This window comes from Micropterus dolomieu, linkage group LG03 (assembly GCF_021292245.1).
Source record: "Micropterus dolomieu isolate WLL.071019.BEF.003 ecotype Adirondacks linkage group LG03, ASM2129224v1, whole genome shotgun sequence".
In the NCBI taxonomy this organism is placed as follows: Eukaryota; Metazoa; Chordata; class Actinopteri; order Centrarchiformes; family Centrarchidae; genus Micropterus; species Micropterus dolomieu.
This window is the reverse complement of record NC_060152.1, coordinates 2,336,866-2,352,378: the sequence shown is the minus strand read 5'-3', so window position 1 is coordinate 2,352,378 and position 15,513 is coordinate 2,336,866. Positions and strand designations below refer to the sequence as shown.

Sequence of the window (15,513 nt, the reverse complement as noted above, 5' to 3'; positions counted from 1 at the left end):
ATTGACCTTTTCAGGACGTCATTTCTTAATTATGAATTCTTTATTCTAATTTTGAGATATGGACTTAAATTCCATGAGCTGTAAGCCGTAATCGTCAAATTAAAACACAATAAAGGCTGAAATATTTCACTTCATGTGTAATGCATCTAGAACATATGAAAGTTTCACTTTTTTAATTAATTGCAGATATAAATGAACTTTTTCAGGATATTTAAATTTCTGAGATGCACCTGTATTATCACCATTATGGATTTAAATGTTTTCAAACAGAGGAGCCATCAGATGTTTAAATTACTGACCTCTTCTCTTGTTGTTGCTTTTTAAATTGACTCACAGGAGAAGACGTCATAAAAGACCATAAACACAATAAATACAACATAAATGATGATGAATGTTTGAGCAGCAGCTTAATGAAAAAAGCCTCCTGAAGTACTAAAATCAATGAGGCGTAAAAGTGGCAGCTAATAAGCTAAGAAATCTCCAAACCAATTAGTTCCAAAGTCATTAGAGCTAAATTAGTAAGTTAGCACTAAAACCAAAGACATTTCCAGGACATTTTCATTTACCACCGTACTTTGGGTGCAGATGTTTGCATCAGAAAAGCACCGCACGCCGAAGCATCAACAGCCACTGATGTTTATTAGACTTTTAAAAATGGCAGGGCATCTTGTTGCTGCTGTTCAGGCTCTGGCTAAGTGGCTTAAAAGGTGTTCAAGTGTGTTGCAAAGCATAACTGCTGCCGATGTGGATATTACTTTACCTCGACTCTGAACTGAGCAGTCAGTCAACAGCTGCTGCGGAGGGGTCAGACAAAAATATATGCTGTGAGCTCTAATTATACTGTTGTTGTACCGTAAAAATGTTCGATTTGATTTACAGGATGAATCAAACCAACAGAGAATGCATCTACTTTTAAGTTGCACTGTTCCTTCATCACCATGAACACACACTGTGGTATACTGACTCACTCCTACATACACTGTCCTGCTGCCCCAAATACTCACTAGAGCGCCACATGTGGATTCATCCACTGCTGAAAATAGTCCAACAAACTATTTCCTTATGTTTGGTTGATAAAAAAACTACAGCTGTTTTAGGACCAAAAAAAACCCCAACAAACTCATTGTTGGTTTGGAATTTGATTACAGTAACAAAACTATAGAACAGTGGGGCAGCATTTTTACATGGCGGGCCAGAACAAAGTCAAATTATTTCAAATCCTTTTTTTATTATTATTTCAAGGCCTATGTGAATCTTAAGTTTAGCTCAGCTCGGTTGAGTGCTGGACAATTTTCATCATGGAACAATCCCACAGTTTTGTTTTTTTTTTACCCATGCACACCAAAGTTTAATGTTTGGACAAACATTGGGCATAGCAAGCAATTTGGAATGTCCTGAAAAAAGAAAGAAACCACTGGTGTACTGAGCAACAGACGTCCAACAGGTCGGTCTATGGAGGTAAATTGGTGCCAAAAACATTGAAAATGGACAGAATGAAGGGCGGCTGTGGCTCAGGAGGTAGAGCGGGTTGGCCGTTAAACGGAAGGTCGGCGGTTCAATCCAAGTGTCCTTGGGCAAGATACTGAACCCCGAATTGCCCCTGGTGGCTGTTCCGCCAGTGTATGAATGTGTGTGAATGTTAGTTTCTGTTTGAGTACTTAGGCTCAGTGTATAAATGTGAGTGAATGGTGAATGCAGATGTAGTGTAAAAAGCGCTTTGAGTGCTCAAAAAGACTAAAAGTCACAAACAGATATTACAACTTGTAAACACATAACACAATCTACAAATAGATACAAAATTCTCAAACAGACTCTTCATGATCCACAACTATAAAGCATGATATACAAAAAGATTAAAAATCTACAAATAAACACATCATGATTCACAAATAGACTTGTACTTGAAAACCAGAATTTTAATGAATGTAAAGTGATTTGTTTGCAGGTGAATTTCATGTTCCGTTTGTAGATCGTGTCACATTTGTTTTGAGAATTTTGGCACTATTGTTTCACTGCGGAGACAGAACAATGCCATAATCGTTGAAAATGAAGAGACTATGGGTCAAAAATGTATATTCCAATTTGTAAACACAAAACAAGATCTTCAAATAGATTTAAAATCTGCAAACAAACTCTTTATGATTCACAAATAGAAATCAGTGACTTGTTCTTGACAACCAGAATTTAAATGAATTCATAGTGATTTGTCTGTGCATGAGGGTCATTATTTGTTTGTAGATTGTGTTGCATTTATTTTCAGAATTTTGGCACAACTGTTTCACTGTTTTTCCCATCAAAAATTCTACAAATGCCCTCCTCACAATTTGCAAACAAACACAGTTTAACTTGTATTTTCAAACCACTGTAAAAAGACATTCTTACACATTCTGTGCAAAGCTCAGCATGCAAGTGTTGTATCTGTGTTTGCAGATCACAGGGCATTCACAGATCCCTCTGTACACATCTACAGATCTTTTTGGCAGTGTGTGACTACGATCCACACGTGTAGTCAGCCAATCAGGGTTATTGCTTCAATGTGATGTCACGTCCCCTCAATAAGCCCTTTTCAAAATAAGAGCCGACGCTTCTCGGATAGGTGGGTTGGGCTCACTGCCAGTTGCCGGTGTCGTTCCGAAAAGTGATCGTCTGCCGGAAACTGATGTTGTGGATCTTGTGTTATGCGTTTGAAAATGGACAGACTAAAAGTTGTAATATCTGTTTTTGACTTTTAGTCTGTCCATTTTCAATGTTTTTGGCACCGATTTACCGCCATATCAGCCAAGGAAAACAAAGAAGTACAGAGATGAGCTGCAAAAGTTCTGAAACACAATCTGATGGACTGATGAGACCAAGATTAATCTCTAGCAAAGTGATGGAAAGGCCAAAGTGTGGAGAAAGAAAGGAACTGCTTCTGATCTGAAGCATACAAGCTCATCTGTGAAGCATGCTGGAGGTAATGTCATGGCTTGGGCAAGCATGGCTGCTTCTGGAACAGGCTGATTAATATTTATTGATGATGGAACTGATGATGGGAGCAGCAGAATGAATTCAGAAGTGGACAGAAACATTTTGTCTGCCAATTTAAGGAGAAATGCATTGAAACTAATGGGGAGGAAGTTTATCATGCAGCAGGACAATGAGCCAAAGCACAGTGCCAACAAAACAAAGGACTTCATCAGGAGAAAAAGTGGAAGGTTTCAGAATGCTGTGGTCTAATACAGACGGTGATATGTCCTGAGTTGTTTAATTCTGAACTCTTGTCTCATACTCATCTTTTGATCTTAAACCCAAATGTCTTCAGTGAATGACAAAGGAATTTGCCTTACCGTTCTAATACTTTTGGAGGGGACTGTATGTCAAGACCTCTCTCCATTTTTCTCAGATCCATGGTCTTTAGGTCCGTGTGACTGGTTTTGTTTCCAGTTTGCAACTTCTACTACTTTTCTTTTTCAACTATGCATAACTACTGACGTAACTACGCTTTGTGTAGTCGAGTTTATTCGCTCCAAACCAGTGTATGAGTTTTCTTTTTTTTGCGGCATTTTAAGAGTTCACTTAAAGGTTCAGTGTGTAATATTTCTGAGGATCTATCAACAGAAATGCAATATAAAGATTCATAACTATGTTTTCAGTGATGTATAAAGACCTTACATAATAAACTATTATGTTTTTATTACCTTAGAATGAGACATTTCTATCCCCCCCCCTTCAACAAACGGATTCTGCAGCGAATGTTTCTCAGATCACAGCATGTGCTGCTGTGTTTTTGTTTCGGTGTTTGATCCACATCCATCAACCTACGGACACTTTTGCATTTCCCCAGTGTCTCCAGGCAGAGGACATTTAGGGGAATCATGTTTTCTGACGGCTGTCAAGCAATAAATAAATTAATAAACACACTCAACGCCTGACCTAACAAAAACTTACAAATTCTTCATAATAAGACGAATGAAAGATGAGTTTTCCTAAATAACCAAAAGATATACAATGAGATATGTATATATTATAAAGGATTAGAGCCCAACCGATATGGGTTTTTGGAGGCAGATGCCGATATTAAATTGAAAAAGAGCCGATTTATGAGACAATATTTAGATTTAGAGATTGATTTGGATAGTAGACCCCTTGCTGTATAAACTACACTTAGAACAGGCCGATATTGAAAGCTGGTATGTATGTGGGCTATAAAACATTTTCCTAAATGGATTATGTTAATAAAATAATTACATGTTCACTTTTTGAGACTGTGTAAACAACTGCACATCAATAAATATTTGTTGCTGGAATGTGCAACTTTTTCAGCCGTCTGTAAACAGAGAGAGAATAAGCATGTGTATTTCACTTTACACATAATCTGCCATAATTCCAATGCTCACTAACTGCAGACAGGCGGCTCGCAGAAATATTTAGAATACGTCAGAAACTATAGTTTAATGACTAATTAATGTTCCTCCACTGATAAACACGTCATTAGCTTTGTGGCTAATTTAGCAACAGGCAGTGTTAGCTGCTGTAACGTTATGTGATTTTAGAGAATATTTAGAAGTGATGAATTAGGGACAAATGTGCCACACTGTTTCAGAATAAATCTAAAGTTACGTCCGTCCAGCAGCTTCTAACACCCAGCTACCGTAACATTAACCTGCTGTGAGCAGGACCTCACCGATGCTTTTGAAATGTAGGTGAAATCTGGAGGTTCGGGTGTCCACATGCTTTTAGTTGCGTCATGTACAGTAACTGCGGTACGTACGTGTTGTAGATGAACATGAGCCTGACTGGCGATGTCGTACACGACGTCCCGGACGTTCTGCTCCCGGCTGCAGCGGATGAAGTCCTCTTGAGAAGCTCCGTGCTGCAGAAAAACAGAACCAAAAAATGTTTGTTTTGATTTATAGGTCACTTTAACAGCAAAGTCTATCTCCCCACTGCAGCTGTGTCCATTTTAGCTCCACTTCACATGAGAGCTTCTCTTTAATCCTCTGAAAGAAGAAAATTAAACTGCTCCAGGTTGCCTTCTGTTACATCAGCAATGGAGTGTGACATCGTGCTGCGGGGTGCACCACCCCTGCACTGACATGCAACCAGCCCACACAGCACCAGACTGCAGGAGTAAACTTCCAGCTCTGGACTCTAACAGAACTAAATTCAAATCCAATGATCATTTGAATTTAGCTGGTAATCTGCAAGATCAATGCAGACTAGACTGGAACACCTTTGTCTACAGATGTTAACTACTGCAGTTAGCAGCTGTTCACATCTGTATCATAGTAACACTGCTGCACATTTACAGAAATATTGTCAGTGTAATGCACCTTTCTGTAACTAGAAGTCTAAAATTTAATTCACGAGTTACACCTTCATCTGTAACTTGTACCTCTTTGTTTGATCTGTGTATGAGATTATATCTATCTATCTATCTACATACACACACACACAGTACATTTTGTCTATTTTATTTTACTGTGTAGATTTTACAACACTATTTATGTGGGATAAATAAATCTATCTTAGCTTCTATCTTAGCGTTTCCTTTTTAAGGAGATTTCCCTTTTTAAAGTTTTCTGTAGATGGATTTCTGTTCTTTGCTGTTCGTCCACAGTCAACGACCAAATGTCATCTCTGCTTGTGCTCTGCTGGTAGGAATCGGGTTCACTTTTATCAAATTCAATCCTTCCAAATTCCCAATTACATTTAGGTTTAGTGTTGAATAATTTTTAGAAAAAGTAATATTTAGGAACTCAATAACTAACATTCAAACAACAAAAACTCCAGTTCCATAACATACAGTAAGTTTTTTTTGTTAAACATCTGCATCACTTGGACAATAAAACCAGGAGAAAAGATCTTCAATAAAAGATGTCAAAACCTGTCAGCTTGACAAATGGCAAAGCTAACGGTTCTTTCAGGCGTCACCTTGTAAAATTGGAAACCAGATTGTTTCACAACAATAGTGGTTAGAGTTGGAGCTAAGGCTTATTTGCATTTTCTTATCTGCAGACTATTTTCTCCATTAATCCATAAATTGTTTAGTTATAAAAAAATTAATGTCAATCGTAATATCGCAGAGCCCAAGGGGACATCTTTAAAAAAATATTTTTTAGGACGGGGCGGTATATCGGTATAATGAGGTATGGCAATATAATTTCAAAAGAGATATAGAATTAGACAAAACCGCAATATAGTTTTATGTTGAGTTAATTAAGTCCTGCCAGCGTTTGCTCCTCTCTCTCCCCCACACCGCGCAGCCCCGCCCCTCCCTCTGTGTCTCCACGCAGCAGGCTATTCACAAAGTCTCCAACAACACGGAGGGAGACACAGTGCCGGTGTTGTGCCGAATTCTGCATGCCTGCCAAGAATTGCATGCACCTCACGGGTGGCAACGCTCATCTATGCTGAGAAAAGGGTTGGCTGCAAATAATAATTTTATTTGTATAGCACTTTTCAAAACCAAGTTACAAAGTGCTGTACAGTGAAACAAACATGATCCTTACCTAAAAACATAAATGAATTAAAATAAATTAAAAATCAACAATAGAATCAGCATTAGATAATACAATAACAAAAATCATATCACGTTTATAAAAACGTCAGACGATAAAAGTGAGACTTGAGAAGAGATTTAAAAGAGGCCACCGTCTCTGAAAGTAACCTACAACATCTGTTCTGCCAAATTGAGGATGAGAATTTTTGGTCCATATCGCCCAGCCCTAAACTCTATGACCTCTGAGTTTATCAGTTTCAGCCTGTTTCAACACATGATGACACCTAGCAGGTAATGTGCCAGATTAATGTTCATTATAGCCAAACAGCCTCCATTTGTGTGTTCCTACTGCCAACGATTTGATGGCTGGCGTCCATTATTGACATCCTGCAGCAAAGCCATTGTTGTCGTGTTTATTTCACACAAACCAGGAACATCACTTCCTTTGTGTCATGAGATTTTTTCCAATGCAGAACAACAAATGGTCCAGGCTGTAGGAGAGATAGATATGTTAAAGCTATCAAATAAAAAAGGAAAGAGACTGACATTTACATGATAATTTAGAGAACTATTACCTCAAAAACCTTGCTAGAGACGATAAATCCCCTATAAGATCTTTCGTCAGCACTGACTCGGTTGTTTGGCTTCTAAAAGGATCAACGAGTGCCTCCTTTTTATACTTGACAACATCCTCCTCAGGCATTCACATATTTAAAACCAAAGACCTGAACTTGAACAAGAGCTGGAGGAGCTTTTGAGAGAAATCTGTCAGTTTTTCTAAAAATACAAAAAGCAACATAATTCACAAGAGCAGGCAACGAGAAAGAAGCTTGGTGAAGTCTGATCCCAAATAAACTCTGTAGAGAAAACCAGCATCTACAAACACACCTTACACCTAAATGATACGTCACAATGATTCTCAAGACGGCCTTGGACAAAACTGTCTTCCGTATATGATGGACTTAAAAAAAAAACACTCATCTAATTGGAAGATTTTAATTTTTCGTATCAATTGGCTGAAACTGGCTGGAGGAATATCTCTGTTTTATGATTTGTATTAGGCATAATATTAAAATGTTTACCAACACCGCAATTAATTGCAAGCAGGCCACATTTAGAAAGATGACGCACACAATAGAGGTAAGTGCGGTTGTCATTTCTCTCACAGTGATCTGCATCTTCTTGCGGCAGGATTCAGTTTATTTTTCTTGGTGAAAATTTTCTACTCTGCTGGGTTTTTCCTCTGCGACAGTCTTAATAAAACATTATTCATGTGCAGCTGGGTCACCATAAAATAATATGTTCCAATATAACCTTAAGAATGATGAGCAGAGTAATAATCATCATTTCTCTATAAATCTAAAACCTTTCAACACATGGAATGACATTTCTTTACACCTCAGACCTGATCACAAGAACAATTTCTATCCTTTAACTTAACTGGAGAAATTGCCCGTGGTTTGACTAAGTGGTCAGCTTTGAAATCACCGAGTTAAAAATTGAGGAGGAAGGAAAGTTGAAGAAAAGAAATCTCGAGTGCGAGTACTGCCACATCACACACGTCATGCTGCTCTCCTGGCAATCATGACCCAACCAACACGTGTGTGTACCTGCTAACAACAAAAAAGACCAACTCTGTTCTTCCTCAGAGCCACCTGACCTTCCAATCAACCACCAACGTATAAACCATTAGCTAACAAACCATTACAGGACGCTAAATCAACCAAACCACCTAAAGCATCTGTTTGTTTTTGCATTCAGGCCAATTTATACTTCTGCATGGAGCATTTATACTTGTGCGTTGGTGTCTGCATCGCTCTGCAATTACACCACCAAAACTCTTGATAGGTGGTGAGGCTCCATTACTCCGTGACCTCCACTGGCTCCCTGTGGCCTCCAGAATCAGATTCAAGTCACTATTGCTTGCATACAGAGTGGCTACTGGGTCTGCACCATCTGCCTGAACTCCATAACACAAACTTACGTTCCTTCTCGCCCGCTGCGCTCCTCCAACGAACGCCGCCTGGCTCTGCCATCCCTTCACACAAAGCAATCCCAGTCTCTGTTTACCACACGCCATCAGAGCAGGGGCGTTCCTCTCTAACTTCAAGAAGCTCCTGAAAACTCTCCAGAGAACATACATGCACTTACTGTGCTTCTTCCTCCTTCCTCTTACTTCTTCCCCTACGTACATTTTTGGGGAGGTGCGCATCAGGGTACGTCACTACTGTATAGATTTGACGCAGAAGTATAAATTGGCCTTTAAAGCCCCCCCGTGTCAATAAATAAAGTGTCTCCCTATTCTGATCAGCATTAATTCTACTATATACTGTCCTGCTGTCTAACTCCTCATTGAGTAGCATGAGTCATAATGTGCCCGTGAGCCCATTAGTCATGTGCACAACGTCAGTGCCTTGAGGCAAAAACTGACACTGACTGCTTTTTGCCAGAGGTGCCTATTGTTTTTCAGCAAGGCCTCAATCATCTGTAACCGAAATAGAACCGTTTGATTGGTTTATGATGTTGAGGAAAGTGTGTAGACTGAAAGGAAGTAGACAGGTACTGTTCAGGGTTTAAAAAAAAACTAAAAATTGTACTGGCATTTTGTTCTGATTCTAATATACTTTTTTTTTTTTTTTTTTTTAATTTACTGATGAGTGTTTTTGCTCATTTGGCTGCAGAGATGGCTATTCCAGGAATAAAAAATTATTCCTGGTTTAGCCAGTTTGTTTGTAGTGATGTGTTTGTGATTGTTGGTGTGGTTTTGAATGCACCTCTAGCGTTGCCTGTTTTAATGAGAGCAGCTCTTCAGCCTGCTCATCTGTATCTCCTCAGCTCACTCACTCGTGTTCCCACTTTGATTCTCCATCAAGCCCGATCGGCAGAATATCACAGGGAAAATTATTTCCATCTGTTGTTTGTCTGCTTTGTCCTGCGTAGCGGACTCCTCCTCGTTAATTAAGGAAACACTGATGTTTTAAGTCTCTCTGAATGGAGATCAGGAGCTAAAAGGTTCATGTGTTCAGAGTGAATGGTGTTTCAGTATATCCACAGCGCCCTCTTCAGACAGCAGTGGGAAGGTGATGTGAGGTGAGCGTGCTCAGGAGGCCTCGGGGGAAAAGAGTCATCCTCCAGCTCAAGATTTTAAGGGCAGAGCCTGCGTGCAGCACAAACACATCCCCCCCTCAGATCCTCCAGCAGCAGCGGTTTGTTGTTCTGTATGTGGGACAGATGGCCCAGGCAAAAGGTTGCAAAGTGTTTGCGGCATCATTTGTTTATCTGCAGCGTGTGCGTACCTCACGCAGGAGGCTTTAAATCTGAGGCTCTCTGCTTATCACCATATGGCTGGTTGTGTAACGATCCCTCGCCGGTTTGCTGTCAGTTTGTGCAGGATGACGATTTCGACAAGGATATCATCTGACATGCCAAAGCCGAGCCATGAGTCAGCTAAAGTCATGTGGAGGCGTGTGTGTGGGGGACTGCTTTATGTTCTTTTTGGGAACAAAAGGACTTTTAAAAGAACAGCTGAGTGGAGAGGAAAACTCTTGAGAAACCGCAGCCTAAAATAACACAAGTACACGAGTCTACAGTACAGCTGAGATTAGAAGAGAATATTACTCTACAACTGTGTTTCTGATAACTCATTTGTTGTTTTTCAAGCATAAATTGAGTTGTTTCGGCTTCTCAATTGTGGACATTTGCCGTTTTCTTTCTCATATACAATAGTAAAATGTGTATCTTTGGGTTTCGGACTGCGGTCTAACAATACAAGCATTATGAATTATGTTATTTTTGTCTCTTGTGATTTTTCACAATTTTCAGGCGAAACAATAAATCAAATAATCAAGAAAGTAGAGCTGGACAATAAAACAACAACAAAAATTATCACAATATTTTTTAAACAACAATACAACAAATGTTCAGTTAACAGTTAGTAAATGTTTGAATTCTTTTACACAAATTAGTACGTAATTCTTTTATTAAGAAGTTTATTTTGTTGAGGAAAAAGGACTGAAAAAAGCTTTAACTTAATTTTACTCGTGCATATTTGTTGACAAAGATTTTTATCATAATTGTTTTGAATGTTCTGCCTCAGATTCGTGAAGTGATCCACTGTTTGGCATCAACTGTTGACCATTAAGAAGAGTTTAAACCACAATTAACCATCAGGTTTCACTTTCACTCCCACTCAGGAGCAAAAATCAGCCTTTAAACTCGAAAGAATATTTGATACTTATCGTGATAATTATTGATATCAAAAGTAATGTGCAGCTTAAATCAATACTAAAAATAGTCATTAGTTGCCATTTAAATGAAATCAAATTGACTATTCGACCCCATTTCACTCTTTGACTGTCACCAAATATTTGTTCAATTTTAGTTGCATACTCTGGTGTGCATTGTACCTGGATTACTTAAATGACATGGAATTCTTTTAAAAATGCCCACAGTGACCAAAGAAATTAAAAGTCCTTACCTACCATATAGATATCACATGTTTACATTCATTTACCTTTTCATATTACAAGCAGTCGTGAAAGTTTCACATAAAGCAGAACAGTGTAGAAGGTTAAACAAAATACAGGATGACGAGATGCCGGTTACTTCTCTCTTCAGCTGTTCTATAAACGGGTATTGAATGTCTGGTCGGATTCTTTGGCTTGTTTACTAATTCTCTGATCAGTTTTTTCCTGATCTACATCTTGAAACTTCAAACTAACCTTTTAATTAGGCAAAGTTCTGTATTTAACACTGATGCATCGACTAGTTTGAGCTCATTTTCTTTAATGAAAAAAAAGGTTGTTTTGTGCTGCATGCTTATATCTCTCAAAGTAAAGCATTGCTTGGGTCTAAGTACCAAGACTCAAGTATGATATGGTCAGAGGTGGAAAGAGAAATATTGTACTTAAGTAAATGTACTGTTACACTGATGAATTTTTACTTACGTAGCTCATTTAAAATTCACTGAGTAAATGTTAGTTACTTTTTTAACCTCCTAAAATAACTTATTTATACTGATTTAATATCTTATTTAAAAGTCTACTATTATACTAATTAAATCGCAGTCTTTTGCAATTTGATAAGGGCACAAAGCCAGATATTAGTTTGTTTGACAGATCAAAAACAATGATAGAGACCTTTTTATGTTATTTTGAGAAGTTTTGTGAATGTTTTAGTTTCATTATGACACTGTGGCGCAACAGATTAGACTCTGGCAGGCCGCACTGGGCTGGGAAAATGGGAAGTGGACTGTATATGAATCATATCACTATTTAGGCTACATTCAAACAGGTGGTAATTTTAATGGGACTTCATGTTAGCATAATACATTTTTATTAACACAGGCCTAAGCATAAATATCTAGTTACCAGCAGGTTGCTAGTGCCAACCAAAGTTAGTGATGTCATGCACCGACGTCTTTGTGTATGCACGTAATGTAGCGAAGTACAATATTTCAAAGAAAACATACTTAAGTAAAACTACGGATTATAAAAACAACTTTAAAAAGCGCAGACTCACCAGCATGCAGATGTCCATGGGTAGGTAGACTTTCCGTCGGCTGCTGTGATAAGGAGTCGCTCTCAGACACGTCACGATTCCCTGAGCTTTACCAATGTGACTCGCTGCGTGGTCTGCATGGATGTCTTTCAACCCTGCAACAAAATATTTTAAAAACTGTTTCATAGACTTTAACTCTATAGCACTCTCTCATCAATAATCACCTCTGAAGACCAGATCCTGACCTTTATTTTAAACATACTGAACATATTGTTACTCTATAAAATAACTTATCAGTAGAAAAGGTGCAGTATGTGGCATTATTATGATTACTGCCCTTGCTTCCTGCTACTGCAGCCTCGCCTGTCCTTACCTAAACACTCGAGCAGCAGGTATATCAAGGAGGACTGTGTGTTCTCTGAATACGTCTCCAACTCCTGTAGGTTTCTGTAGGCTCTGTCTTCCAGATCCTTCTCCTGGTGAAACAGAAACAGTAATGATGAATGCCCATTATCAAAGTCACTATTTACTTTTTCTTAATTACTCTACATGTAACTTGTTAGTTTCCAAACGTTTGTCTTCATAGAAATCAGTGTTTCTTTAAAGTTTGCACCTTCTAACACCTTAAAAGAAGACGCTGTCCACTTGTGATCGTCATGAAACATGAAACAAGTCAACTAAAGGGTGACTTTCCTTTGTGAGGTTTGAAGATGTACAGAAAAACAATCCAGTATTCAGTGAGAAAACCAGAGCAAAGATGAAGTTTAATTGTCCATCAGTGACATCGGGGAGCTAATCAAACATCTATCATTTCTTATCATAACTACATGTTGCAGTAAGGTGAATTTAAAGAAGATCCTTGTGTCTTACCCTCTCTGTTATGATCCTCAGCAGCCACCTCTTTGTCAGGTAATGTTTCCTCACAGCCTGCAAAAGATCATCAGGACTGTTAATCAGCTGAGGTGCAGCAGGCGGTCAGAGTGTCGTCCCTCAGTTAACCATAAAACACGCCACCATTTCAAACTCAATATGAGACATTTGAAAGAAAGTATGTTGCTTCCTCTAATATTTGTTGGCACGACAATAAAAAACACATTTGTTTAAACTACAGTTCAAGCAAGGACACATCCTTCAACCTTTACTCCGATTACTCCGGAGATTTTAAAAAGCAAACGTTTCATATGACAGAATTTTCTGTAGGTTGATATTTACCCTCCACAGCTCGGCGCTGACCGGCTGGTTTGGAGGCTCGTCTCTGTAGATTTCTTCTACGGCCGTCTTCCAGAATTGCATTCGCATCAAACCAATAGTCTTCTGGGAAATGGAGTCCTTCACCTTGGGGAGAAGGAAATATAGCAAGGCAGCAAAGTTAGTTTGAAAAAGATTGGGATCAAAATTGGATTTATTTACAATATTATTATTATTAATATAGAAACAGGAGCAGCAGCAGAAGTAGTAATAGTAGTAACAGCAGTATTCCAAGTAGGGCTGCAACTAACGGTTATTTTCATTCTCCATTAATCTGTCAAGTAGTTTCTCGATTAATCAATTAGTAGTTAGGTCTAAAAAAATGTGCAAAAATGTCACACAGTGTTTTTCCAAAGCCCAAGGTGACGTCCTAAAATATCTTCTATTGTCATAGAGGAGCAAAGAAACCAGAAAATATTCACTTCTGAGAAGCTGAAATCAGAGAATTTGGAAGGTTTTTTTCTTTAAAAAAAGAACTTAAAGTGATGTCTCGATTAACAATATAGTTGCCGATTAACTAAGTTGTTGACAGCTAATCAATTAATCATTGCAGCTCAGCATTCTCAGTTATCATTCACCCTGGCTACAGGAATACCTGCCTGTGCCAGCTCCACATTAAACGCTCTCAGAGCCAAAGAGGAGCGTCGCGCCTCCTCTGGGAGGAGAAGGGAGGACACAAAGCCGTCATAGTCTCTGGACCTGAGGAGGACATGGAAGACAGATTAAGGATACGCAGTTAAACGCATTCTTCTTAAATTATATTCCCATTTGCTGTCTTTGACAAAGAAAAGTGTCCATCCTAATTACACCTAAGTTCAGAGGCACAAAAGTAAGTGTTTTCAAACAAACATAAAAAGCTGTAAACCCAAGAGAATAAATCTGAAATTTAAATTAACCTGAGTATGTTCACATAAAAAAACACCAGCTTTTTTAATGTTAACAAATGAAAATAAAATTGAAAATTGTTTGACACTTACACCTGTCTTTGTAGAACAGCTGTTTTCCTTTTCAACACATTTCCCAAGTAGTTGGGTAATAAAACCATAATGATAATTATCATAATATAATTTTCCTCAATAACAGTATGATAAATCTTCAATAAATGTTTGATTTAATTCATTGGAATTACAAACAAATTAGGCCAAGCACTTAATTTTTCTATTAAGATATTTATTTTTTTGAGGAAAAAGGACTGAAAAAAAAGATTTTACTAATTATACTCATACATGTTTAAAGGTTCTGCCTCAGATTTGTAAAGTGATCCACTGTTTGACATCAAGTCACAACGAACTTTCACTCAGGAGCAAAAATCAGTCTTTAAACTTTAAAGAAATAAACATTTATCCTGATGATCATCGATTATATCGAATAATATGAAATGGTTTACCATCATAATATTTTTGGCCATATCGCCCATATCGCCCAGGTCTATGTTTACACACATAATAAACTGCATCTCATTTAGAAAAATTACTTTCAAGAGCTGGAAGACAAATACCTTAATGATGATGTTCAAGTATTTCACCAATTTGTGAAGCGAGGTGAATGTAGTGGACTCATTGATTTGATGTTTAAAACTTGACACGACATATATATATACACATGTTTATTGGTCAGCTAGAATGAGCCGAAATTAACACAGAACATAAAACATTTAGACAGCATGCTTAAGTTAAAAAAACATGAGTTAAGCGTTATGAATTCTTGCGCTGTCCACATGTATTCCGGATATTTGAATGGAGTCTGGCGAGGAGCCGTCTCCCCACAAGCTTTCATTTAAAATAAGTGTAGGTTATCCTTGTTATATCGCTTTAAACTGGAGGCCGAATACATCATGAAGCAGTAAATTAAGCTGCCATATCATGCTCTGTAAATGTAGGTTTGTTTAATTTTAGCTATGTTGTGTTGTTAGCAGTTACCTGACCAGCTCCAGACAGTACTTTTCATTGAGTTGAGAGTCTGCTGTCGCGCTGGTTGCCGCTCTCACACTCTGTATTTCAGCAGCTCTTCGTAAACACGCACCGGTGGGTGATATATGTCTCGGAAAAGCGTGATACAGCGAAGTTTTACTGCTTAACAATCCATGTTTAGCACTGATGCCAGCAGCTGCCATGTTCCCCTTCAACTTTTACCCTTACCTTGCGTCACATTATAAACGTTCCTCCGGCCAACTGACACCGGCAGACTTTAAATTCCGCTTCATTTAATTAACAAAAGTTGCTGAAACAGCTGCCGACAAGTTGTAAATCAGCCACTGACACAAACGTGCCTGAAAAATATATAAT

General features: G+C 38.3%; 1 protein-coding gene across 3 annotated transcripts in view; it reads right to left on the bottom strand.

Moving 5' to 3' along the window:
- ndufaf6 (NADH:ubiquinone oxidoreductase complex assembly factor 6) overlaps positions 1–15,400 on the bottom strand; it is a 26,379-nt gene extending 10,979 nt beyond the window's left edge. The window contains exons 1-7 of one of the 3 annotated variants that reach the window (XR_006824547.1): positions 15,148–15,400; positions 13,828–13,927; positions 13,193–13,315; positions 12,851–12,907; positions 12,354–12,456; positions 12,002–12,135; positions 4,751–4,852 (exon numbers count right to left, since the gene is read on the bottom strand). Coding sequence is in view for 2 of the 3 variants with exons in the window: in XM_046045752.1 (XP_045901708.1) it covers positions 4,751–4,852; positions 12,002–12,135; positions 12,354–12,456; positions 12,851–12,907; positions 13,193–13,315; positions 13,828–13,927; positions 15,148–15,341 (813 nt within the window). In the remaining variant the exon portion in view is untranslated. Of the gene's footprint in view, positions 1–4,750; positions 4,853–12,001; positions 12,136–12,353; positions 12,457–12,850; positions 12,908–13,192; positions 13,316–13,823; positions 13,928–15,147 lie in introns of all 3 variants that reach the window. The other 2 variants (XM_046045752.1, XM_046045753.1) reach the window with 2 other exon arrangements.
- Positions 15,401–15,513: the final 113 nt, after the last annotated feature.